This window comes from Triticum urartu, chromosome 7 (assembly GCF_003073215.2).
Source record: "Triticum urartu cultivar G1812 chromosome 7, Tu2.1, whole genome shotgun sequence".
Lineage (NCBI taxonomy): Eukaryota > Viridiplantae > Streptophyta > Magnoliopsida > Poales > Poaceae > Triticum > Triticum urartu.
In genome coordinates, this window is record NC_053028.1 from 513,581,528 (window position 1) to 513,605,255 (window position 23,728).

The window sequence follows — 23,728 nt, forward strand, 5'->3', positions numbered from 1 at the left end:
GGCATTAACTGCCGTATCATCTACATTGTCGCCGTTAATGCGGCGCTTCTGTTTGTTGCGACGCGACCTGCCACTACTGTCCCTGGTGTCCGAATTACCAGGGTTCTTGGTTATATTGTTGCTATGAGCAAGCCAGCTGTTCTCCCGCGCAAAAGCGGGTCATGAGTGTCGTGAGTGCTGCCATAGATTTCGGCTTTTCCTATCCAAGGTGTCGGGCCAGCCACTCGTCACGGATATTGTGCTTGAAGGCTGCTAGGGCCTCGGCGTCCGGACAGTCGACTATTTGATTTTTCTTTGTTAGGAACCGTGTCCAGAATTTCCTGGCCGATTCATCTGGCTGCTGAATTACGTGACTTAGGTCATCGGCGTCTGGGGGTCGCACATAAGTGCCCTGGAAATTGTCGAGGAATGCGGCTTCCAGGTCCTCCCAACAACTGATTGATCCTGTTGGCAAGCTGTTAAGCCAATGCCGAGCTGGTCCTTTAAGCTTGAGTGGGAGGTATTTGATGGCGTGGAAATCATCGCCGCAGGCCATGTGGATATGAAGGAGATAATCCTCAATCCATACCGCAGGATCTGTTGTGCCATCATATGATTCGATGTTTACGGGTTTGAAACCCTCGGGGATTTGATGATCCATTATTTCGTCTGTGAAGCAGAGTGGGTGTGCGGCGCCTCTGTACTGGGCTATATCATGACGTAGCTCCAATGAGCTTTGTCTACTGTGTTCGGCCCTGCCGAATTTGTGGCCGGCATGATGGATGTTGTCTCGAGCCGTGGGGCGCCCACGCGATCCATAGATCGATCTTGTTTGTCTAGCCTTGTCCTCCAACATGTCTCGTAGGTCCGGCGCATAGTCCCGTGCCTTGGTACGGGGTGCGGCTTGAGTGGAGGGCTGAGAGGCCTCTCTGTCGCGGCCACGAGGTGGCCGGTCGGCTACATCAAGTGCTTCCTCCTTTAATTGGGGTAGCAACCTGCGCTTTGGGTAGCTCTTGGAGGGGCGTTCGAGTTTATGCTCTTCGGCCGCAAGGACTTCAGTCCATCTGTCGACTAGCAAATCTTGATCAGCTCTAAGCTGTTGCTGTTTTTTTAGACTTCTTGCCGTGGCCATAAGCCTGCGTTGAAAACGCTCTTGCTCGACGGGATCCTCTGGCGCGACGAATTCGTCGTAATCGAGGCTTGCCTCGTCTTCGGAGGAAGGCATATAATTATCGTCCTCGACCTCTCTGTCTGCCACTCTCTCGTGAGGGCTGGTTTCTCCATCCTCCTGTGCTAAATCTTGCTGGAGGGGGTTTTCTTTGGCGCTTTCCAGAGTATTATTATCTCCCGTGCTGGAATCACCGTGTTTGTTTTGGCGGGATTTTGAGCGGCGCCGCTGACGTCGGCGCTTAGGCTATTTCTTGGAGGGGTCATCCTCCGCTGTTCCATCGCCGTCTTCCTCTTTGGGGTGTCCACCATGTATATGTCATACGACGAGGTGGCTTTCCAGGGCCTAGTAGGCGTTGGTTCTTCATCATCTCCTTCATCGGCGTCCATACCGTCGATGTCTTCGGAGTCGAAGTCGAGTATGTCGGTTAAGTCGTCGACAGTGGCTACAAAGTGGGTGGTGGGTGGGCTTTGAATTTCTTCATCGTCCGAATCCCAACCTTGCTGGCCGTAGTCCGGCCAGGGCTCTCCTGATAAAGAAAGAGACTTCAGTGACTTCAGAATATCGCCAAAAGGCGAGTGCTGAAAGATGTCCGCGGCAGTAAACTCCATGATCGGCGCCCAATCGGATTTGATTGGCTGGGGCGCAGAGGGTTCGGAGTCCGGAAAGGAGTCCGGCTCCTTGGAGTCACGAGTCTCGCGGAGTGCGGGGCTGGTGTTCGGCTCAATCGCCGTTGGGATCGCAGCCCCCGAGGCGGCGTCCAACCGCCCATCCTCGATCGGCGCAGTTGGCTCCGAATTAAGGATCGGAGCCGATGCGGGTGCGGCCTTCAGGGCACTGTTCGGCGGCAGAGCTAGATCATGCTCGTCGGGACAGTGCGGCGCGCTCGGCAGTGGCTCGAATTCGTCGAGGATCAAGTCCCCGCGGATGTCAGCCGTGTAGTTTAAACTTCCGAATCTAACCTGACGGCCAGGGACGTAGCTTTCGATCTGCTCCAAGTGGCCAAGTGAATTGGCCCGCAGTGCGAAACCGCCGAAGACGAAGATCTGTCCGGGGAGGAAGGTCTCACCCTGGACTGCATCGCTATCGATGATCGTAGGAGCCATCGAGCCTGAGGGCGACGACACAGAGAAACTCTCAATAAAAGCACCAATATCGGTGTCAAAACCGGCGGATCTCGGGTAGGGTGTCCCGAACTGTGCGTCTAGGCTCGATGGTAACAGGAGGCAAGGGACACGATGTTTTACCCAGGTTCGGGCCCTCTCGATGGAGGTAAAACCCTACGTCTTGCTTGATTAATATTGATGATATGGGTAGTACAAGAGTAGATCTACCACGAGATCGAGGAGGCTAAACCCTAGAAGCTAGCCTACAGTATGATTGTTGATGTGTATCTTGTCCTACGGACTAAAACTCTCCGGTTTATATAGACACCGGATAGGGTTAGGGTTACATAGAGTCAGTTACAATGGTAGAAGATCTAAATATCCGCATCGCCAAGCTTGTCTTCCACGCCAAGGAAAGTCCCTTCCGGACACGGGACGGAGTCTTCAATCTTGTATCTTCATAGTCCAGGAGTCCGGCTGAAGGTATAGTTCGTCCATCCGGACACCCCCTAATCCAGGACTCCCTCAGTGGCAAAGAGGGTGCTTTAGCTGGAGGGGAAGGGTGGCTCCTACGCTTTCGTGGAGCCCAGGTAGGGGCCGACGATTGTTTGAGATAAAGAACCGGACAAGTCACCGGATGTGCAAGGCAGCGACGCGCCGACGGTGACTTTCCTGGGACCAAGCAGCGGCGACCTTCCGTGTTCTACTTTCCTTCAATGTTGGCGGTGGACACGGACGCACTGACCACCAACTCGTCGATCTCCACATAGTCGGCTTCTTACCCTGCCGGCAGGGCGCGGCTATGCGCGCGTTGATGACTGATGTCGCGGTCGCAGGCATGGGAGGCGCAGTATGACATGGCGTCGTCTACAGCAGCGATGATGCACGTGCCGCTGTGCTCACCCTGTGTGGTACTGGAGCAACTTGCCACTCCTCCACGAGCTGGCTTGCAGCAGCGAGTTGCTGAACCACACGCCGGCTTGGAGGGGCCACTTGCTTCGTCGGGCTAGGCGATGGAGGTGGAGCAGAGAGCTGCCTCGCTCGTATACGGCGGGCTCGGTGGGCCACCTAGCCGGTTTTTATGCCGGAGAACTGCTCTTCCTGCTCGTCAGATGCCATCGGAAGGATGGAGAAAATGACGGAAGGAGGAGATGGGGAGCAGCGGAGTGGTGTGATTCTTGCCCGACGTCTGGCCTCCTTTAAATAGCAGACAGACGGGAAGAGCATGCCCGACGTTGTGTTTAATGCCGTCCTGCTCGTGAACAGACGTGCAACCGGAGTAGGTTTCTCGGCTTCCACGCAGGTTTCATGAAGACGTTTGAATGTGACGAGGAGGCGTGTTCCGCCGGGCGTGCAGCGGGCCGCGCCCTCGACTGGCGCACTGTTTTAGTGGTGGAGGCAATGAGAGGTAACGTCCGCTCCGAACCGTCTTCAATGTGGAACGACTGCTCTACAACGTCATGAATGCGGGCAGCTGGCGTCGGGCGGGGGCGCGCGGGCGAGGAGGATGGGTTTGGATGAGCCAGTGTGGTCAAAAGCGGATGTCGGCACTGTCCAGACGCCCGAAAAGTCTTTATATTTGTCTTCGGTTTACGAAAGAAAGTATGTTTGAACCGTCATATCACGCGGACTTTGGTTCAGACGGCTGCGGAGATTTGAAGGTCGTTGTTGGAGATGCGATGCGATGCCATTACCATACCAGGTGAGCTTATGGCCATGACCACCACAGCAACCGCGCCTGTCACTCGGACTTTTCCGGCATTTCGTGCGGCACAAAACAAACCTAACGTCACTGCTCACCAGTGGAAATTGTTGCAGTCCAGTGATCTGCTCAACCGCTGCCGCATCGAGCGACCGGTAGTTTTTAGTTTACCGCCAGTCGCAGTCCCGTGCTCATCCTGCTTCCCTAGCCATCCCGTTGAAACCGTCTCGAGATAGACAGAGCGCTGCGGAACTTCATGGCCGATGCATGGAGACGGGCGCGGGCGCGGTAGGTGGCTGCGTGATGCGATCGACGACGACGTACGGCACCGTGGCTTCCCCTGCCGAAGTCGCCTTCGATTTCCACTAGAGCCGCGCACGAACGAGAGAGTTTTCTCCCCTGCTCCGTCTACTCTACGCCGGATGTAGAAGCCGCGCGACCTCGTCGTATTGTAGCAAACGTAGTTTGTTACAACAACTGGCTAGCGTGTCAAAGTGAGGCTTTATACAATGCAAGACGTTTAGAGAAAAAAAAAAGCACATATGCTTATTTGTAGAAAATAGACGCTTAATTAGACGCCCCTTCTGTAGAAATAGAAGCTGGTGCTTTAGAAAAACCGGTTTATTTTTCTAAGCACCTAGCATTGTACAAAGCCTTAATCAATAACAAGCGATAAGATATACTCCTACCGTTCAATAATATAATATGTGTAGATATTTTGAAAAGTCAAACTCTACAAACTTTGACCAAGTTTATAAAGAAAATTATTTCTATTTAGAATACCAAATATATAAAGTATGAGACTACGTCTTACACTGAATCTAATGATATATGTTTCACATTCTAAATGTAAATATTTTTCTCCTCAAGCAAGCTAACTGATAACGAGCGTAGAATCTTTGACGGGTAAGTACGGCCTTCGTTTTGTAGTGCATCAGGCTAGTTATTATTAGTACCTCAATCGGCGATGTTCATTTGTGAAATCTCCTGTAGCAGTGCTTAGCGCAGTATCCTTTTCTAAAAAAGTGTTTAGTGCAGTTTAGTCCCATGTACATTTTTTTCTTGAGCCAATAGTCCCATATAGATGAAGATAATGCTTGAAGAAAAAAATAGAAGTGTTTTTTACGAAACAGATGAAGATAAATAAGGTCTAGTAGTGCAAATGAAAACAAACAACATCTTGCCGGCCTTGGTCTCCCGCCAAGACCTGGTATGTTTTTCTGACTTTGTCCACGAGACGCTGAAGAAGTAGTTGAAAAGGAAGACATCAAGCGTAACCACATGAGATCATGCACAGGTCCAAATCACCTCAAACAAGCTTTAGTCAGCCCATCAAAATCCGCTTTGTAACAGCGGGACAAATGCTTCACCTATCGGCTATCGCCATTGACCAGAGTCATGACTCCCTAGTTTTAGGACTGGGTACACTGCCATTGCCTCGATATTCAACATAACGATCAACGGGCTACATGACCATGCTCACCTCAATGCAAAAGACCACAAGGTCAGGATGAGGAAGGAGTCGAAGAGACTTGTTCCCGCACAATGGCATTTGCGTCTCCAAAACACCATTGCTTTTACACCAACACATAACCTTCATTGGGTTTGTAACATATGTCGCGCGTGGAATCAAACTCTCCTGCCAACCATCGTCGGAGCAGCGGTCCTAGCTGAGGGGATATACAACGACACTGACAAAGAAGATAAAACACATCACTCTTTCTTGTACCATGAGTACAAGGACAGTATGCCACACTTCATCCGTGCCACCGCGCTAAGGGAGGCTCTACGGAACCCTCTCACTTGTTGTTCCCTTGTTTTTTTTATATCAAAGTACTTTTTATTGCAAGGTGATTATCATATTATCTTTTACAAGAGTATCAACAATCTCTACGGATGGATTTTCCATCCGCACCGCACACACCTTGTTTTTCTTTTGACAATTTGTTGCTCCCTTTGGGTGATTCTACAGTACGCGCCGATGCTACCTCCTCAAGATAATTAATGGGCGGGCCAGTTTAAGAAACTACACACATCACCAGCTTTTTAGTAAAAAATTTCTATCGTTTTTTGGGGTAAAGCAACTCTTTGTTCATAAAAAACCACAAGAAATGGGATTACATTTGGGTCATGGGGTTCCAGAAACCACACGTGATGACCCGGTCCTAACTAAAGGGACAATCTAGCTAACTTATGAGCATCCTCATTGGCTAAACGACTTTCAAAAGAAAAATTACAACTGAAGTTAATTGCTATGTTTTTATCTTCACAATAATGACTCCATGATGACCCCAACTTCCTTTAGCTATATCACTTATCACCTGCTGTGCATCTGATGCTACCTCAAAGTTCTGGAGGCCAAGATCTTCTGCCAACGTGAGGGCTTCGCACAAGCAAGTGTACTAGCATCTTGTAGACCGGGTATGATCAAAGATGAGCTCCCCATATAGTTACCATGATGATCTCGACAAACCTCCACTACTGCTCCTCCCGATCTTGAAACCCCTGCATCAACATGGATTTTAGCAAAACCCTAGGGTGGTGCTCTGGAGCGTGTTCTAGGACCTAGTCGCGCTCCACCAGCTCTACCACCCGCGGGCGGTTCCTTGATTATTTTAAGCTCAGAGATGAAACGGTTTATAAACACATGAGTTGCTCCGGGGCTTTGGAATATGCCTTCATGGATAGCTTGCCTCCTAGCAAACCAGATCGTAAAAAGAGTGTCTGCGATTTTCACAAAGTTAGTTTTTCGGGAGCAACTAGTTAACGAGCGCTCCTTCGGGAGCCTCGCAACGATCAGCGCCACTTGGCGCGCTCTCAGCCATTCGTCACGTGTCGCGCTCTGGATGCTTCCTTCAGATTTTGTTTTTTTATTATTTTTTCGCACGCGTTTTCGGCTTTTTAAACGGTTTTTTCTCCGGGTTTTTTCGACGTTTTGGTTTTCCCCCGGTCTTTCTTAGCTTTTCGATCAAAAAAATTGAAAAAAAAATTTGCGCGAAAAAACGCGTTTTCTTTTATTTTCCTTTCGTGAAAGTCACGTTTTTTCTTCCGCGAGAGGCACGGTTGTGCTTTAGCGAGAGTCACGGCCGTGCCTTTCGAAAACGAAAAAAAACGCGTTTTCTGTTTTTTTTTTCTTTCGTGAGAGTCACGGTTTTGCTTCCGCGAGAGGCACGGTTGTGCTTTCGCGAAAGTCACGACCGTGCCTCTAGGAAAGGAAAAAACAAAACACGTTTTCTGTTTTTTTTTCTTTCGTGAGAGTCACGGTTTTGCTTCCGCGAGAGGCACGGTTGTGCTTTCGCGAAAGTCATGGCCGTGCCTCTAGGAAAGGGATAAAAACACGTTTTCTGTTTTTTTTTCTTTCGCGAGAGTCACGGTTTTGCTTCGCGAGAGGCACGGTTGTGCCTTCGCGAGAGTCACGCCGTGCCTCTCAGAAACGGGAAAAAACGCGTTTTCTGTTTTTTTTCCTTCCACGAGAGTCACGGTTTTGCTTTCACAAGAGGCACGGTTGTGATTTCGCGAGAGGCACGGGCGTGCCTCTTCCGGAAAGGGAAAAAACCATGCTCCCGGTTCGGTTTTTTCGCCCGGTTTTTTTCGTCCGGTTTTTTCCATGAAAAAAAAGTTCGTCAAAACCTATCAACATGAGATCCAGTTTTGAAGATCTCGACGCGAGGAATCCAATGATGAAAACGGTTCAAGATTTGGACGCACGGTTTAAGAGATAAAACGTTTTGAATAAACGGATCTACAAAAAAGGGAAAACTTCCAGGTTGCGACAAGTGGCGCGCTGCATGTGCGTCACCTGTCGCGACCTAAGAAAATGGAGTGTTCTTTGCAACGAGTACTCCTTAATTAGTGATTTCATAGTTTTTCTATCATCCTTCCTTATTTTCTGCTGGGCTGGGCTGCCAAGGACCAGTTGAGCTCCGCCCTAGTTACCTGGGCCTTTTTATACTGGAGAAAACAATTCTTTAACAAATTCGGGAGATAGTGAAGGCCCAGCAAGCACGAAAATGGGCTCCGAAGAGTCCAACTCGGCCCACGTAGGAAACGATTAACTCCCTAGGGTTTCACAAGATATATATATATATATGCTCAGCCGCCCCTCCCTCCCCTCCCTGCTACCCCCGCTTTCCTCCCCCTCGCGCCGCCGCCGCCGCCGCCACCTCCTCCGCAGTCAGCCCACCGCGAAGCGAGGTCGAATCAGCCATGGCGGACGCCAAGACCACCACGGCGGTCACCCTCCGCACCCGCAAGTTCATGACCAACCGCCTGCTCGCCCGCAAGCAGTTCGTGCTCGAGGTCATCCACCCCGGCCGCGCCAACGTCTCCAAGGTCTGAGATCTCGCCCCCCTCCTCTCGTTCCTTGGTTCCGTTGCATTTCGTCGTCGTTTCTGAAGCGCTCGTGTGCTTGTGCGCAGGCGGAGCTCAAGGAGAGGCTCGCCAAGGTGTACGAGGTCAAGGACCCCAACTGCATCTTCGTGTTCAAGTTCCGCACCCACTTCGGAGGCGGCAAGTCCTCCGGGTTTGGTCTCATCTACGACAACCTCGAGTCCGCCAAGAAGTTCGAGCCCAAGTACCGCCTCATCAGGGTACGGATCGGTTCTCCCTCGTTTCTTCTTCACATTGAGCTTAGTTGTGTCCTCTCGTCTAGATGTGCGCTAGTATTTGTTTGCGCTGTGCTCACCCATGGGTCGAGATGTAGTGATTTGTATTGATCTAACTGAGGCTTCTTAGTCTCGGTGAATTTTATGCTGCTCACTTAGGTTTCTTTTGATTCGAGTTAGAAAGCTAGATTTGCTTCCATTTTGTGTTTTGGAAGTGGCCTGATTAGCAGAAGTTACTGTTTGCTAGATTAAGTGAGTTAGTGGTAGGAAACTATAATTTGGAACGACTCGTTCTGTGGGTGACCTTTTGGTTTGTTTGCTCAAACCTCAGTTTGCAGGTTTGAATGCTATTGTCAGGTTAAGTTACCCCCATGTCCTTCCAGGATAAAGTTAACCCTTTCTAATCCATCAGTGTTTGTCAGGTTAAGTCCCAAACCCATCCCATAGCTTGAACGAAATTGGCTGTTAGGTTGAAATGGCGCTAAGAATGGCATATTGTCTTGCAAATTGAGTATAATGATCTTCTATAAGTCATTACCTATCAGTCATGTGTAACTGATGAATATACTGGGGCGATACATAAGCTGTTTAACCAAGGGTTTGTTTGTGCACAAGCCTTGTTGTGGTTACCATGATGGTGCTGCTGGCAAGCTTAATGTGTATCCGACCAAATTATGTGTTTGCCTTGTTAGCAGTTGTAGTCCTCCGAATTGTTGAAGTTCACATTTGGATGTAGAGATGGTTGAAGTCGCATCCCTACCATTATTGATATGGGGTGTAACTTGTTTCCGTTAGTTTTGTACTTTATGTAGCCCAATTATGTTGTTGATATGAAAAGGTGCTAGTAAAGATGATTTCACAATTGAGTATAAATGTTTGTATACGTCTTTCTTTTAAGGTGTGGTACTTCTTTGTTTTGCTATTGTGGGTTGCGTTGCAGTCACCTTCAGCGAGTCAGAGTTGCACATCATATTAGTTCATTACAATTGGAATTTTGGCTTAGCTTCTAAACTGACCTAAACAGCTTTAATAGTGGAAGACTTTACTTGGATAAATTTCCATGTGACTATTACTAGATTCTTGCTTGCTGCTGTATAGTAGTGCCTAGCAGGCTATATTTACAATTTCATCATATAGTGGTTATTTTCATGCATCTTTTGTGATCTGTACCCAAGCTTGACATTGAACATGTATCTTCCATAGAAGGTGCAACGTGGTGCTCTATAGTATATATTTGTTGTTTTCAATGACATTGTATGGTCCTCTTTCTATGTCTGGAATTGCTAATATCTTTGCATCTTGTCAGAACGGTCTTGCTACAAAGGTGGAGAAGTCACGAAAGCAGATCAAGGAAAGGAAAAACAGGACCAAGAAGATCCGTGGTGTGAAGAAGGTCAGTTTTAATACAGCATTTCTCACATCTAGTTCAAGTTGAACTTGAATATGCTCTCTTTGTTAAACATGTTGACCAAACTATATTTTCTGTTGTGTCATTTTTTGCAGACCAAGGCCGGAGATGCGAAGAAGAAGTAAGGGCCTTTGCTTGGTTTAGGACGGTATCCCTGTGGCAATGTTGCTGAGTGCTTAATTATAACTAGAAAAGACTTTGTCATTTATGTCATCTCCTGGTATGTTAAGAGGCATTTTGTAGTATCTTATGCTATGATTTTGAGGAACTTGTCAGACTATCATATACACCTGGTTGTCGTTGTTCTTGGTTTCGGCCATTGATCAGTCAAAATGCATTGTGGGTTATTTCCCCCTTGAATGTTTCCATGTTGCGCAATGGAATGATTTCTTACGAGCGATTTCAAGTTCTGGTTAGGTGTCATTGGAGCAACTCTAGCGGATCTCTTTTTTAGTGATTTCAAGTTCTGTTTAGGGGGCATTGGAGCTACTCTAGCATGTCTTTTTTTTTTCTTCCTGGAGTATGTCTGGGTGTACGGTAGCTTTATAGAAGGCAGAATTGAACTTACCATGACACCACACCCGCAAAGTCAAAAGAAAGGCACCACCTACAAAACAAGAGCCTATCTAAGCTGAGAAACAATTCTGCCTCTTGACGGAACAAAAATGTGCATCTCGACGTTGGAGACCTCTGAAAAAACTCGTTATAGTTCTTAGCTTGCAATCTCATACTGCCTTTGTCTTAAAATAAGTGTCTCAACTCTAATACAATTTTATACTAAAGGGACCAAGGGAACAAATACAATTTTTATACTAAAGGGACGAGGGAGTATTAAAAAGGAAAAAAACGACCAAACAGGACCACGACTATTTTTGAGAAGTCAAACATCACAAACTAAGTAAGTTTGTGCAGAAAATATTTACATGTAGAATGCCAAACATATCATTAGAATCATCATAATATGTAGATTCATAATTCCCGCCGCTGCCGCCAGCGCCACAGCCCCTATTCCTCCTCCCCTCGCCGCCGCTAGAGGGCGTCGCCGGGCAAAGCTCGGGCAGCGTCGGCGGCGGCGGGGCCCTTCCCTCCTCGCTCGGATTTGGGTGGCGCGGGCCGCTCGAATCGGCAGGGGTCCTTGCGTTGGCGAGGGTGCTCGCGTCTGTGGCGTGGTGACGAGGCCGCGCCGGCCGGCGCGGCGCGAGCGCAGGGGCTCTCGGTGGCGCTAGCTCGTGGAGGTCCAAGGCGAGTCTTGTGCGGCGGATCTGGCGGCTCCGGCGACGGCTATGGGCGCCGCTGATGGGTGGAGGTCGAGGAACTGTAGAAGTGCGGCTGCGTGGCGCAAGCAAGTGGAGGCCTGCAGCGAGGTGCATCGGCGGGCAGCAAGGGGCGGCTGGAGGTGGAGGTTCTGGCGCGGGAGGCATGTTTGTCGGATCTAGCGCCCAGGCGCAGTTCTGGGTGCGCTGAGGTCCGAGGCGTGGGAGGCGGGCGCAGGGCGGTGTGCCCGGCGAATCGGTCGTCTTCGAAGCAGGGGGGCTGCAGATGCAGAGGATCTGATGTCTGCGGCTTCCGGCGTGCACGAGGATCTGCGCGTCGGTGTGCCTGGTCCAGGGCTGTGGCTGAGAACCGCGGTGGTTCTCGGCCTCGGGCGGCGCTCGTTCCTTGCTGGCATGGTGCTGTGCAGGGTGTGGAGGCTCGTGCTGCGTCCGGTGGCACTGGTTCTGGCCGGCCGTGGACTGATCTAGCCGGCGGCTCTCCGATTGTCTCCGCGAGGTGCGGTTTGCTCCGGTGGCTGCTCGGTTCTTCTTCATCGACTTACTTGTTCGTGGGAGGTTGTGGCTGGTGGTCTTGTCGATGCTGGATTGACGTGCTGGTGCTAGTAGCTTGGGTGAAAACCCTGTCTCGGCCATGGGCCTTTGACCGGCGATGGCGGCGACCTTGGGCGCCGTAGACCTTCTTGGAGGCATCGTCGCATTGCTATTGCACCCTTCCCATGTTGGATCCAGCCGTTGCTACAGCTTCGGGGGAAACCCTAGATCCTGAGCGATCGGATGATGGCGGCGTCTTGGCGTCGTATCCCCTCTCGAGGGCTTCATCTTTGTAGCTGGACATTGGCAAGCGGGACCGGAGGTGATGGAGTTGGCGCTGAGGCTTCTGTGGCAACGGTGTCACGGGGAACGATGTAGGAGACGTGGCTTTGGTTGAGGTAATCGGCTCTTCTTCGGCATGTTCGTGGGATGGCCTCGGCTGGTTTGGTGCTTTGAAGTTGAAGCTGCGGTGGCGGGGCCCTGTGGTGTACGATGACGGGTAGCAGGTGGTCCGTTCGGTGATCTTCCACGACGCCAGCCTTGCCTGGTTCTTCTTCGTAGCTTCCTGTTGGTGTCGCAGCTCTGCTGTCTCGTCGCGGTGGCTGAGGTTTGGTGCGGATCTTCATGTGATTACACACATCATTTTCAGTGTGGGTTGGTTCGACGATCGTCTTTGGCGAAGTCGGAGTCGTTTCTCAGAGTTTGGGATGGCGATGACGCCTTTAGGGAAGAAGTGATGACGATAACATCGTTGTATTGTCTCGACGAGGCCCTCTTTGGAGTGGCGTGTGTGGGTATCTTATGTGTGCCGCTCAGCGGTTTGTTATGGTTTTCGCCCGGTTTTTCATTAATTAACTGGGTAACTCTCTTCTGCTTATTTAATGGATGAGGCAAATCTTTTGCCTCCGTTTCAAAAAATATATATATTTGATATTGTAGATACAAATAGTTCTTTTCATAAACTTGATCAAAGTTTGTAAAGTGATTTTTCAAAAAATCTATATGCAGTTCGTTATGAAACAGAGGGAGTATTTCATTAAGCATTTTGAACTATAAACATTGAAAATATTTGATTTAACTAAGCGATAATCTCAACTTTCTGTATTTTACTCCAAATCATGTACTTTATGTATTTCATTAAGCATTTTGAACTATAAACATTGAAACAACGGAGGGAGTAGTGTTTATCCTTCCAAATATTTGCTTTGAGAAATTTTCCACTTCCCGTATCGTTGACAATGGCAAAGCATACATCATGTATTCCAGGCCAATCTTGCGTATGTATTTGTGACCCCAGTGAGGATGCTACTAATTAAGTGTTTTCGTGATATAACTGGTTTGTTACCTCCTCATAATATTCGTACCTCTCTGATCATCGCCTCTAGACTTGTACCATCTGTCAACCCTTTATTAGCAGAATAATAGATCATTTGAGAATGGGATATACATCCCATGTACTGGATCAACTGAAGACTCTAGGCTTCCATCGAGCCACTACTACATTTCGTTTACATTAACACCTACTCCATCCGTCCTAGCTTGAAAAAGGTTTTTATATTAGGGATAGAGTAAATGATTACAGAAAATAAAACCTTCATAAAATGGACGTTTTTACTTTTATGTTTCATTTGAGAACCCCTTGAACGCCTTCTCAAAGGGTTCTTAAAAATTCGGAGCAGAGTAACCAAGCCCAAGGAATTATTCTATCCGTTCTGATAAGCCAAGCCCATCTTGCTAAATTATCTGCAAAATCTCCTTTGACAGATGATCCTCTACTACATAAGACGTCATGTATTGACTCATCTTATGACCTCGGCTGCACCATTGTCATCATTCATCAATGTATTCAAGGTTTCTATCTAATATTGTTAAGTTTTTCACATCTCAGATTTATGTATCAATTTGTATGTACATATACGACTATAAACCCTATAAACCCGATCACAATCCAGTGCAACATCATCAACGTGTTAAATTGCTCAATTCGTCACAAGCCTTTGCACAAGGTATTGCTTAGGACACACTTCCTCCGAGCTTTCTTTCCACACTAGCACACCGTCTGTTCTTAAATATAAGACATTTCGACAGTTTCTTACATTTGTGGACAAAAGGAGTATTAGATTCAAGACGAGCACTTCACATTTTGATATGCTAGGCCGAGTTTCCCAACCATATACCCTTTCTTTTTCTGAGAGGTTTCCAACCATATAACTGTAAAAACAGCAGTACAGGCTCGAAGAACAAATAAAATGAATGTCTGTGGGATTAGGAGTTGGTGCAAATAATGTTACATCGTCAAGATAAACCAACCCAAAACTGTGGCTCCATCATTACAAGCTCTCTCACAAGTATAAAAGTCGGTTCAAAAAGTCACTTGGGTATTTGGCTGTTGCCAGTACATAACTGTCTCTAACTGATTTTCATTCAAATGAAGAAATGTTGATCAGTATGGGGTCCATCTGGACGGTGTTGCTTGAGCTATTCCAAGGACAACTAGTAATCATTAATTGGTCAGACACTAGAAGATCATTGGAGAATGAAGAGCACACAAGAATCAACTACAGGCCCAAACCTGACTATTCTGTGGCAACTGATCAGAACGAATGCCTGATCGGATGCATTTATCCACAGAACTAATGGGGCAGCTGTTCCTTTTCGTTGCATAGAAAACCATAGACCTGCCTCAAGTTTCCCCTAGATGGCCGCGCATTAACGGCGTATTTGCAAATGAACACCAGCCTCTTCCTCATCTCTAACTTGGTGATGTCTCTTCTCATAAAAGATTCGCCGCAGTCGAAGCACCCTTGAGATAAATACATACTGATTAGTTCAAGATGAATAGACATGACTTATTCGAAGTATATATAGTTCTACAGAGCACCTACCTAGTATTAAAAAAAATTGATTGCATTATGGTTATCCATGGTTAGAAATGAGCGAAGAAAAATAAATTTGTATGTCATGCAGCTATGCGGATAAATAAGAACAGAACTCCTATTTACTCTTGAAACCCATAATTATAATTACACTCATGATTATGCTTACCAGTGTCATTGAATAACCGTGTGATTATTGCCAAAGCCACACAAATGCTTATATCTTCTCCTGAAAGGGCAGGTAAAAAAAGAGTTAAGCTAACAGGAATAGACAAACTTTTTGCTAAATAACGTTTTTCGAAGAAATATTGATCAAATAATGCCCACCCTAACATATTACCAAAACTGACTTGTGGTTGTCACACGACACTCGGTGATGTGGCATTTACTTGCCACCATGGGAGTCTAAAGTTAACTCAATGGGGCCACATCATGGTCTGTGGCGTGGCCAATGAACATTGGCATGGCACCATTTAACAGCCGGCAAAGGGAGCCACTCTAGCGCACTTTCTCCACCGACGGACCCAAAAAGGATTATTTATAAAAAAAAGAGGGGGGAGGGAGGTGTATTTTGCATCCCTAAACTGTCTGACTACCCTAAACTCTAGAACTGGATAAATATAACCCTCAGTGCTGAAAACAAGGTAGAGTACTGGTTTTGACTACTTCAAAGTGGTTTTAGATGACATGCTGCCGATGCTGTCTGCCACAGTACCTCCAGATCATTCAAAAAAAGCTTGAAAATACATAAGAGTGAGGTCTTCTATAATTTAACAAATTTAGAAAACAAACCCCCAAAGTTAAAAATGTATTTCCTCCTGATTTTCCAAGTTCAAAAGAATAAAAAATAAAACTATAAATATGACAAAATGTTTTCAATCTAGAAAATTTTGGGACTAAACTAGTTTCCCTGAAATTTCCACTAAACACAAGCGATGATGCAGAGCTCACATGGAAGAAAAATAGGCGGTAAGACATCTAGACACACTTTGAAATAGTCAAAACTGAAGCGATCCGGGGGGGGGGGGGGGGGGTTGATTCTGCCCAGTTTGGATAGTTGAAAATTAGATTTGTCTGGTTTTAGAGTTTAGTGGTCATGTGTGCACTCAACCTTTGAAATAAGGATGCTGGTATTTTGAAAAATGCTGCTATAATAACGTGTTCACAAATGGTATAGTTTTCTACACGGTACAAGGGAAGTGCATGCAATATTTCCTTTTGGTAGGTGAACTTTGTCAACTCACCACTTTGACAACATAGCAGCATTTTTCTCCTTGCGATTAGATTATTCTTTGCAAAGCTAACTGCTTTGGGAAGATTTTTCAACAAAGAAAATCGTTCATCCTTGGAATCCTGCAAAACGGAAATATAGATGTTGATGTCTGAATAAAAAGGAAACACAAAGGGTAAAAACAATATCACTAACCACAATAGGTAGTTCAAGGTAAGAATCTTCTGATGAATTAGAAGGCAATCTTGATGTGCTGTCACAGTTCAGTATGCAATCCATATCAGCCAAGCCATCTGCAACTACATAAAAGGGACATCAAAAACACTATCATTAAGGTTCTTTGCTATGTCAACTAATTTTTATTCCTAAATGAACAACACTATTAAAGATGTTGCACAGTTAATCAGTATACCTTGCATGGTAGATGCTACTGCAATGTTTGATGTCCCAATCCAGAAGACTACATGACCATCATTGGAGTACTGTGTATTTGCTGGAGCAAGAGTAGAAGGGTTCGAGTTCATAGGTTGTGTGATAATTGTATGATCTCCCGTGTATGATTCTTGTCCATGGCTTGAGCACTTTATATGCTTAACTATAACTTGTGGAGAATGTTCACCCCTCTGTGCACGGTAAACCCTATCCTTTTCAACGATGTCGGCAACTAACTGATTACAAAGATCTGGTCCACCATCAAGTAGATCATACGAATGCTTCCAGAATAATGTAGGAGTTAGACCACGTGCCCAACTCTCTTCATCATCTCCTGCACCAGGAATATAGCGCCAGCTGAATTCTGACGCCGTTCTTTGTGTAGCCACTGTACCAGATGCAGATGCTGAAACTAATATGATGGGAGTGAAGTCCCATAACTGATGATCTGGTACTTCATTCAACCATATACGTGTATTTTGTGATATCCACAGTGGACGGAGTGGTTTTTGCAAACCTAATGCAAGAGAATGAATGTCTGCACCACAAGATTCAAATAGGTCCACCCATTCTTCAATACGCCCCTCTATTGCATTTCTCTCAGTTTCCAGAACCCATACAGGAAGATGAACTGAGCTATCCCAGTTTGATGAACCAGAGTACTCTTCAGCATCCCCGTTTGATACAACAGCTGACTGACAGACAAAATTATGGAACATTGTGAGAACAAGTGAACACATAATTATATTCTTCTTGCAGAAAGAACAATCCGCAACATGGAAACAAAGGCTCAAATAACAGAAAAGGAAGATATACTGCGACTAAACTACAATATACGGTTGTGAGTTGTGATTTCATCCCAAATAGCAATGTTGATAGTGAAGTGGATGCCATGTTAAATCATGAAATTAGCACTGCTGCCCTTATTTTGCCATGTAGTTTTCTAGAGTAATAAACTAATACTCCCTCCGTTCCAAATTACTCGTCGCAGAAATGGATGTATCTAGAACTAGAATACATCTAGATACATCCATATCTGCGACAAGTAATTCGGAACGGAGGGAGTAATAGCTTGCTCCTAGACAGTAACTTAATATAAGGATAATGCCAAAACAGGCATGGTCTACCTTACAAATTTCAAATATAGCAATGGCAAAGCATCGGGGTAAAGAAAATGCTCACAAGTGGACATTAGCAGGATATACATGCATATTCTAATAAATCGAAGCAATCCATATACGAACCATTTCGGAATTCAATCCGCTACCTTGGTTGATAGCCCGCAGTCGATGCCTCTGAATGGCTCGATTGAGAACGCAGCACCAAATGGGTATTGTCTTTGCCATGCTATCTGGAAATCGTTTCCCTTTCCTTGTTGAATCAACTATTATGCATCCTCCTCTTTCCCCTGCTCAAATGATAACAACAAAACAAATTAGGCTCAACTTAAGCTAAATCCCCTAAAGTTCAGGCATATTGCACTCGCCATTCCATTGTCGCCAAAAACATCTTCAACATTATGGCCCTGTATACGCAATAGTTGAGGAGTTCACATGATGAGCATATCTGCACTCATATTCACACTTTTTTGGCAGTGGACTATTTGAATTAACCCCAAGCGAACGAAATTGAATTATTAATGATTCAGAGAAACAAATTTTCTTCGAACTCCTACTTCTGGATACGCACCACTATACTTACCAGTACAAGTTGTGTAACGAAGGGAGGGAGCGAGATGCATATACATACCGGCGAGGAGGGCGAGGTGGAGATTGAGGCGGGCGGTGGAGAAGGCCCAGTTGCCGGCGTGGCCGTCGGTGGACTTGAAGTAGCAGGTGGCGGCGAGGGAGCGCGGCTGCGCGTACCAGAGGCCGCACCGGAGGTTGGCGACCAGCGGCAGGGTCGGCCACAGCGCCGCGATCTCGGCCACGAAGGCCGCGTCGTCGGCCACGCTCCGCAGCGCGTTGTACAGGGTGCTCTCCCGCCGCTTGATGCGCCTCGCCGCCTTGTAGATGCTCATCGTCCCCTCCTCGGCCGCGTGCTCTGACGCCGCCGCCGCCATGGGGAGAAGATGCGGGCTCTGGTTCCGGGGCAGAGTGGCGGCTGGGACTCGGAGGTACTACCGGTTTGGTCTGTGTCAGGCACACGTCGCCGCCTCTTTGCCCTTTTTGTTACTGCGGATTTCGTCAGTGCTACCACCGTCAGATACTCGGATATAGTACAGCGTGAGCTAATCAAACAGTGTAAGGTGAAGGCAGTCCGACAGAGATTTGTTTTCCGAGGTAAACAGAAATTCACGATATTTTAGGATTTTTTATTAAAAAGGAAAACTCAGTAAGTTTCAGTGATTAATTGGATATTTTTAGGGAGATTAATCGGATATAGTTTATTATATTAGAGAATCATCATGTGGCTCGAGAAGACACGAGCCTATTGAAATATGAAGTCAAATTAAAGGTTGGAGGTTGCGGTTGGATAGCCCTATCCGAGATGGATACAAGGATTCCTCAAATCGGAGTTCTGACGTTGGAGTTATGTCAAGTTCAAATGGGCTTTTGTTGACACCACTTGCATGATTCCCCGTTCAAGATGACCTCAAATACATCAGAAAGCAAATTTGTTCGCCTCGACAAGGCAAATAACTTTCATGGTGAAGTTAATCTGTGATCGTATGCAACTTTTAGAGCCAAAACAAGTCAGCCTAATGCTTTATGTGGCTAAAATTTGGTCGCTCGACCTAGACAAGTGAGAGATAGTAGAGGTAATATGCAATCTATGTACCATGACCCTGTCCACTAGGGCAAGGGCCTCCCTATAGGTGAGACTTTCAAGCATCTAATCAACATTGATTCCTTGAGAAAGAACCATCGAGGTGCCTAAATATCCACCATGGTAATTTCGGCACACTACTCACATGACCCCATATACCTCGTTCCTTGAAAGTTGAAACTGTTGTACCTATATTTACCTTTGCCTTGTCCCCTGCAGAGGGAAGCCATATATAATTTTTCGGTTGCACTTGGCTTACTTGAGCGATCTGATTAACTTTTTTTGGAATCATTAGCATGAGCTAGGGATCTTTGGGCAAAAAGGTGTGTTCAGAGGGGGATTTGGAACCCCCCCCCCCCCCCCCCCCCCCCCCCCCCCCCCGCCCCCCATCCCCCCACATGAATCGCCTTACGCATAGCTGTCCAGATCACCCACAAGGTTACCGCCATCAAAGTAAACTCCAGATGGGGTAACAAGTTCATGTTGGTGAAGACCCATTGATTCACACTTGGCTCATTCACGCTCCACTGTTTCTTCCTTTGCCGAAGGCCACACACGTCGAGAGATATAACACTAATAAATTCTATGGTCTTCTTCCCACCAAGCAGAAGTTGCATCAATGTGCTCAGAGACCATCCGTGGTGTAGGGTTCGTCAAACACACTATCGGCCTCATAAGTTCATCTCTTAGAAGCCAGTTGTGATGTCATATATTTGTCGTCTCTCCAGCTTCTATATACACCTTATCTACCTCTGTCCTGGTTTACTAGCCCCCCTCATATTTTGGGTCATATTTTGACCGTGATTTTAACTAATAAAATATATGTTAGATGTAACAAAACTAATATCATTGGAAACTACAATCAGATACGAATCCAACATATAATTTTTGTGACATGCATTCATATTTTGCTAGTCAAATACGTGGTCAAACTTTAACCCAAAATATGATGGGGACTAGTATAGCAGGAAGGACTCTAGATATAGTATAAAACAGGGAGGGTGTGTCGAAACGAAGAAGGGAAATTAACTTGAGCCAAGATCTCTAGCCTGTAGTACAAGTTCCATACTGGCCCAACCGAGATTTGAGTCATGCGCTGTCCCCTTAGAGGTAAAAGGGCGCAACTGTGTGCCGCCTGCTTATGAGTCCTACCACGGCTCGCCTGCTTGCAGGGAGTAGGTATTGAGCCGGCCCAGTAACAGCGTCCCATCATCATGTTACTTCTTGTTTTATTTTTACTAAGACATATATCCGTGCGTTGCAACGGGAGAAAAAATTGACGTTGTGTGAGCAAAACTCATTCGCATTGTCCACGTAAAAAAACTTGGTAGGTAGGTGCCCACTGTCTTGTTTTTTTTCTCGAAACACTGACATTATCCATCCATATGTCTGAAAAGTGAAAACATGAAATACTTCCTCCGTCTTTAAATATAAGACTTCTTAGATATTTCAATACGGACTACATACAAATATATGAACATACAAATATATATATAGATATATTTTAAAACATAGATTCATTCATTTTACTTTGTATATAGTTTATATTTAAATTTTTAAGAAGACTTATATTTAAGAACGAAGGGGGTATATGTTTTAAGAAGATATGAATATGGTCATATTCTGCATGCAACGACCCAACCCCTGATGCCTATATGGAATTATGAACCATCACATGTAAAATAGAAGCTCAGAAAAATTTCTATATATATTAAACGATCCCGCAAAAAAAGAATCCACCATCTCACCACCATCACCAAAATCACCAAGGGGGGAGGAGTCCTCACAGACACCTACTCAGGCAAAGAAAACGGAACAAAAAAATCGCTCACTCTTCCCCTCGGCCACCCAGCCTGTGTGGACTCCAAATATGAAAATGGAGGGGCCACAGGCATACACGCACTCTTCATTTACTGCATGGCAACCGACATCGACACACACAGGAAATTAGCACCGTCGGCTAACGGCTCTATAACATCCCTTCATCCTTGTATGATCCATCTCGATCTACTCATCTTCTCTAGTTCGCCTCCTCACTTGTGTCACACCTCTCATGCCCCCCGCCCGGAGCCTCCCAGCGATGCGTCGTGATGGCTCATGCTGCCACCGCCGGCTCATGCCTCCCTTGACGTCCTCCTCCTCCTTCAGTCAAGGGACTCGTCACACCAATATTGGAACTCATTTCCTGATTTCATCAAAAGGTTAGGTAAGACAAATATCTGCTAGGCGATCGACCAAAAGGAAAAAATCGAAGTATTCAGTTCAACCATCAATTCGCAAAATCACCATGCCAGTAATAAGTTTATTTTTACAAAAAAGTATTTCTATTACTCAATGATTGTTACATCATTAACTAATAAAGGTACATGCTATTTAGGTGGATTATCCAACAAAATTCAAGGAGAAGTAAATTTGGTTTCCCTAGCAAGCTCATGGGCCACAAGATTTGCTTCCCAAGAGAAATGTTCAACCTTCAAAAAAAAAAAATCTTGAACAACTCTGTGTGCATATGGTAGCAGTCCTCACGAATCAAGTTAGTACCTTGCATGAAGTCACTCTTCTTCATCCAAAAAGTCATTGTCTTGACTGCTACTATCTGTGTTGGCCACAGCATCGGTTTGAACCTACATACTTTCACGTGGTTAGCCACAAAATGAAACATATGACCACATTATGTAAATGGATAAGTGTGTGTCAAAACTGAAAAATCAACTACACCTAGTTGACCAAGAATTAATCCACAAGATGCAATATATGTAACTAATTTAGGTATAGTAGTAAATCAATCCCATTTGATTCATTCTTTATTCGCTACTATGAAAGTACCGCAGACCCCTTGTAGACTACAAAATTTGTATTAGTAGTATACAACAGTAACATGTACACAAAAATTGACAACCTCCCAAGCCCTGAAGAGTCACTTCAGAACAACTTTTTCAAATAGCAATTTCTAGTATGCATTGAGTAGGATTATCTTAAGAAGTACTCCACCTCATGTCTTCTTCCTATAAGTCCCACAAAATGGCAACAAACAGGTAGATTCTTTAAAAGAGAGGATCCATAGGGCCATTGAGTGCAGCTTCAGGTCAGTTTTGAAACTGAACGTGGTTTGAGCAAATTTATCATCTTTTTAAATCTGCTTTAGCTTACCATTTGTAACGAATATAGTTCACCAGAATTTAACACTCCACGGGAACTAAACTGAGCGAGAGTTTTTGTATCTAAAGCGTACCTGATGCCGTGAGCTCTCGATTGTACTGCATTAAATGTAGAGTCACAAATGTCAGGCATAAACTAGTTGGTCTCTCATCAAGCAACAACTGATAAAACCAGGCTATTTGCAACTTGACAACATACAGGCAGAGTCACACAAACAGACTTCCGCTTGATATATATATCACCTCGTCTCCGGAATAATCTATCAACTTCTGTTTCACCTGGATCGGATTGGCTTCAATCCAGATCGCATTGTTCTGGATAATCCCCACGAAATCAAATGAACAGTGGACCCTCGCCTACTCTTCGGCCATCATCACGGACAGCTTGGAACATCATGTACACTTGTTTTAGGTGCAGATCCGACATCAGATACACTTGTTTTTTCATTCTGAATATCTAAATAGTAGTAAGAGTTGGATCTGAAAATTCCCAGTCTGTCATAGCATAACATCAAACAGGATGTGGGCGGAGTACTTTCGCCGATGCTAATCAACGCTCCTGCCTCAAACACCTGCACATGTGGCCAAAGAAGAATCGGAGAGATAAGATGACACAAAGCAGAGAGCATGAGGACAAGAGGAGGAGATGTGATATTCAGCCACAGCCACCCCGAGCCCCGTCAACAGGCGTACACCGCAGGCTCTGAGGCCGCCGCCCCGCGCCACATCAACTTGGTCGGGAGGAGCAGGACCAGGACGTCCGCGTGTTCCCTTTGAGCCGGTGGCCAATCCGGCATAGTCTGTAGCCCCTGAACCGAAACAGAGTGGCCGCACACGTGCCGATTCGTCGTGGCCGCCGATGCCGCTCGCCGGACCCCAAAGGAGGAGGCGTGTGGGCGGACGGTCGGGCGAGACGTGGCCGCCCGCGTGCGGCGCATCATGAGGAGCATGTGGTCTGTGGCGCCGCAGTGGTGGGTAGAGCGCGCCGGAGAGGGAGAGGAGGAAGACGGTAGCACGCCGGCGCCGGTGAAATCGGGGAGAGGAGGATGGGGGCGTGGCGGCGGGGCAGAGGGAACCCTCGTCTTCTCGTGCGCGATAGCGATGTCAACGACGGGGCTGCATATGAGACTTTTTTTTTCACTTATTATTATGGTCGGCCTATAGTGGACGACGGGTTTATTTCCATAATACTTAAGAACTCAAACCATGCTTTATTATTAGGGAGAGAATTCTGTTTTATATTCACATTTTTATTTTCTTTATCCTTTTTGCTTTTTTAATTTAAAAATACTATAAATATATATTACAAAAAAACACTTAACATAAATTTAAAAAAAATGTCAATTTTGCATTTGAAATATCTTTGTAACGTATACGAAAAATGTACAACGTGAATCAACAAAAGCAGGAAATGTTAATCATGTGTACGATTTTTTTTGACATTTAGAAAATGTCCCACGTTTTGAAATAAATACTCGTGACATTTAAAA

General features: G+C 46.0%; 2 protein-coding genes and 1 long non-coding RNA gene across 5 annotated transcripts; 1 reads left to right on the forward strand and 2 right to left on the reverse strand.

The window, feature by feature from the left end:
• Positions 1 to 8,054: 8,054 nt before the first annotated feature.
• LOC125521696 (40S ribosomal protein S24-1) lies at positions 8,055 to 10,333 on the forward strand. The gene is made up of 4 exons (XM_048686752.1): positions 8,055 to 8,287; positions 8,374 to 8,544; positions 9,866 to 9,952; positions 10,063 to 10,333. Exons 1-4 carry the CDS (start codon positions 8,162 to 8,164, stop codon positions 10,090 to 10,092), a joined length of 414 nt encoding a protein of 137 aa, XP_048542709.1. The 5' UTR covers positions 8,055 to 8,161; the 3' UTR covers positions 10,093 to 10,333.
• Positions 10,334 to 14,015: 3,682 nt separating this feature from the next.
• Positions 14,016 to 18,470, reverse strand: LOC125523251 (tRNA A64-2'-O-ribosylphosphate transferase-like). 3 transcript variants are annotated; one of them, XM_048688303.1, is made up of 7 exons: positions 18,061 to 18,470; positions 17,579 to 17,719; positions 16,292 to 17,002; positions 16,075 to 16,178; positions 15,893 to 16,001; positions 14,818 to 14,877; positions 14,016 to 14,575 (listed from the first exon to the last, which is right to left on the reverse strand). In XM_048688303.1, the coding sequence occupies exons 1-7, from the start codon at positions 18,371 to 18,373 to the stop codon at positions 14,406 to 14,408; spliced, it is 1,608 nt and encodes a 535-aa protein (XP_048544260.1). In that variant the 5' UTR covers positions 18,374 to 18,470; the 3' UTR covers positions 14,016 to 14,405. The 3 variants fall into 3 exon arrangements, with proteins under 3 accessions (XP_048544260.1, XP_048544259.1, XP_048544258.1); XM_048688302.1 differs by having other exon boundaries at positions 16,075 to 16,172; positions 16,292 to 17,006; positions 17,556 to 17,719; positions 18,061 to 18,469; XM_048688301.1 differs by having other exon boundaries at positions 16,292 to 17,006; positions 17,556 to 17,719; positions 18,061 to 18,469.
• Positions 18,471 to 20,758: 2,288 nt separating this feature from the next.
• Positions 20,759 to 23,460, reverse strand: LOC125523397. The gene is made up of 3 exons (XR_007290212.1): positions 22,313 to 23,460; positions 21,622 to 21,704; positions 20,759 to 21,265 (listed from the first exon to the last, which is right to left on the reverse strand). It is a non-coding gene; the product is annotated as an uncharacterized LOC125523397 (long non-coding RNA).
• Between the last annotated feature and the right edge of the window lie 268 nt (positions 23,461 to 23,728).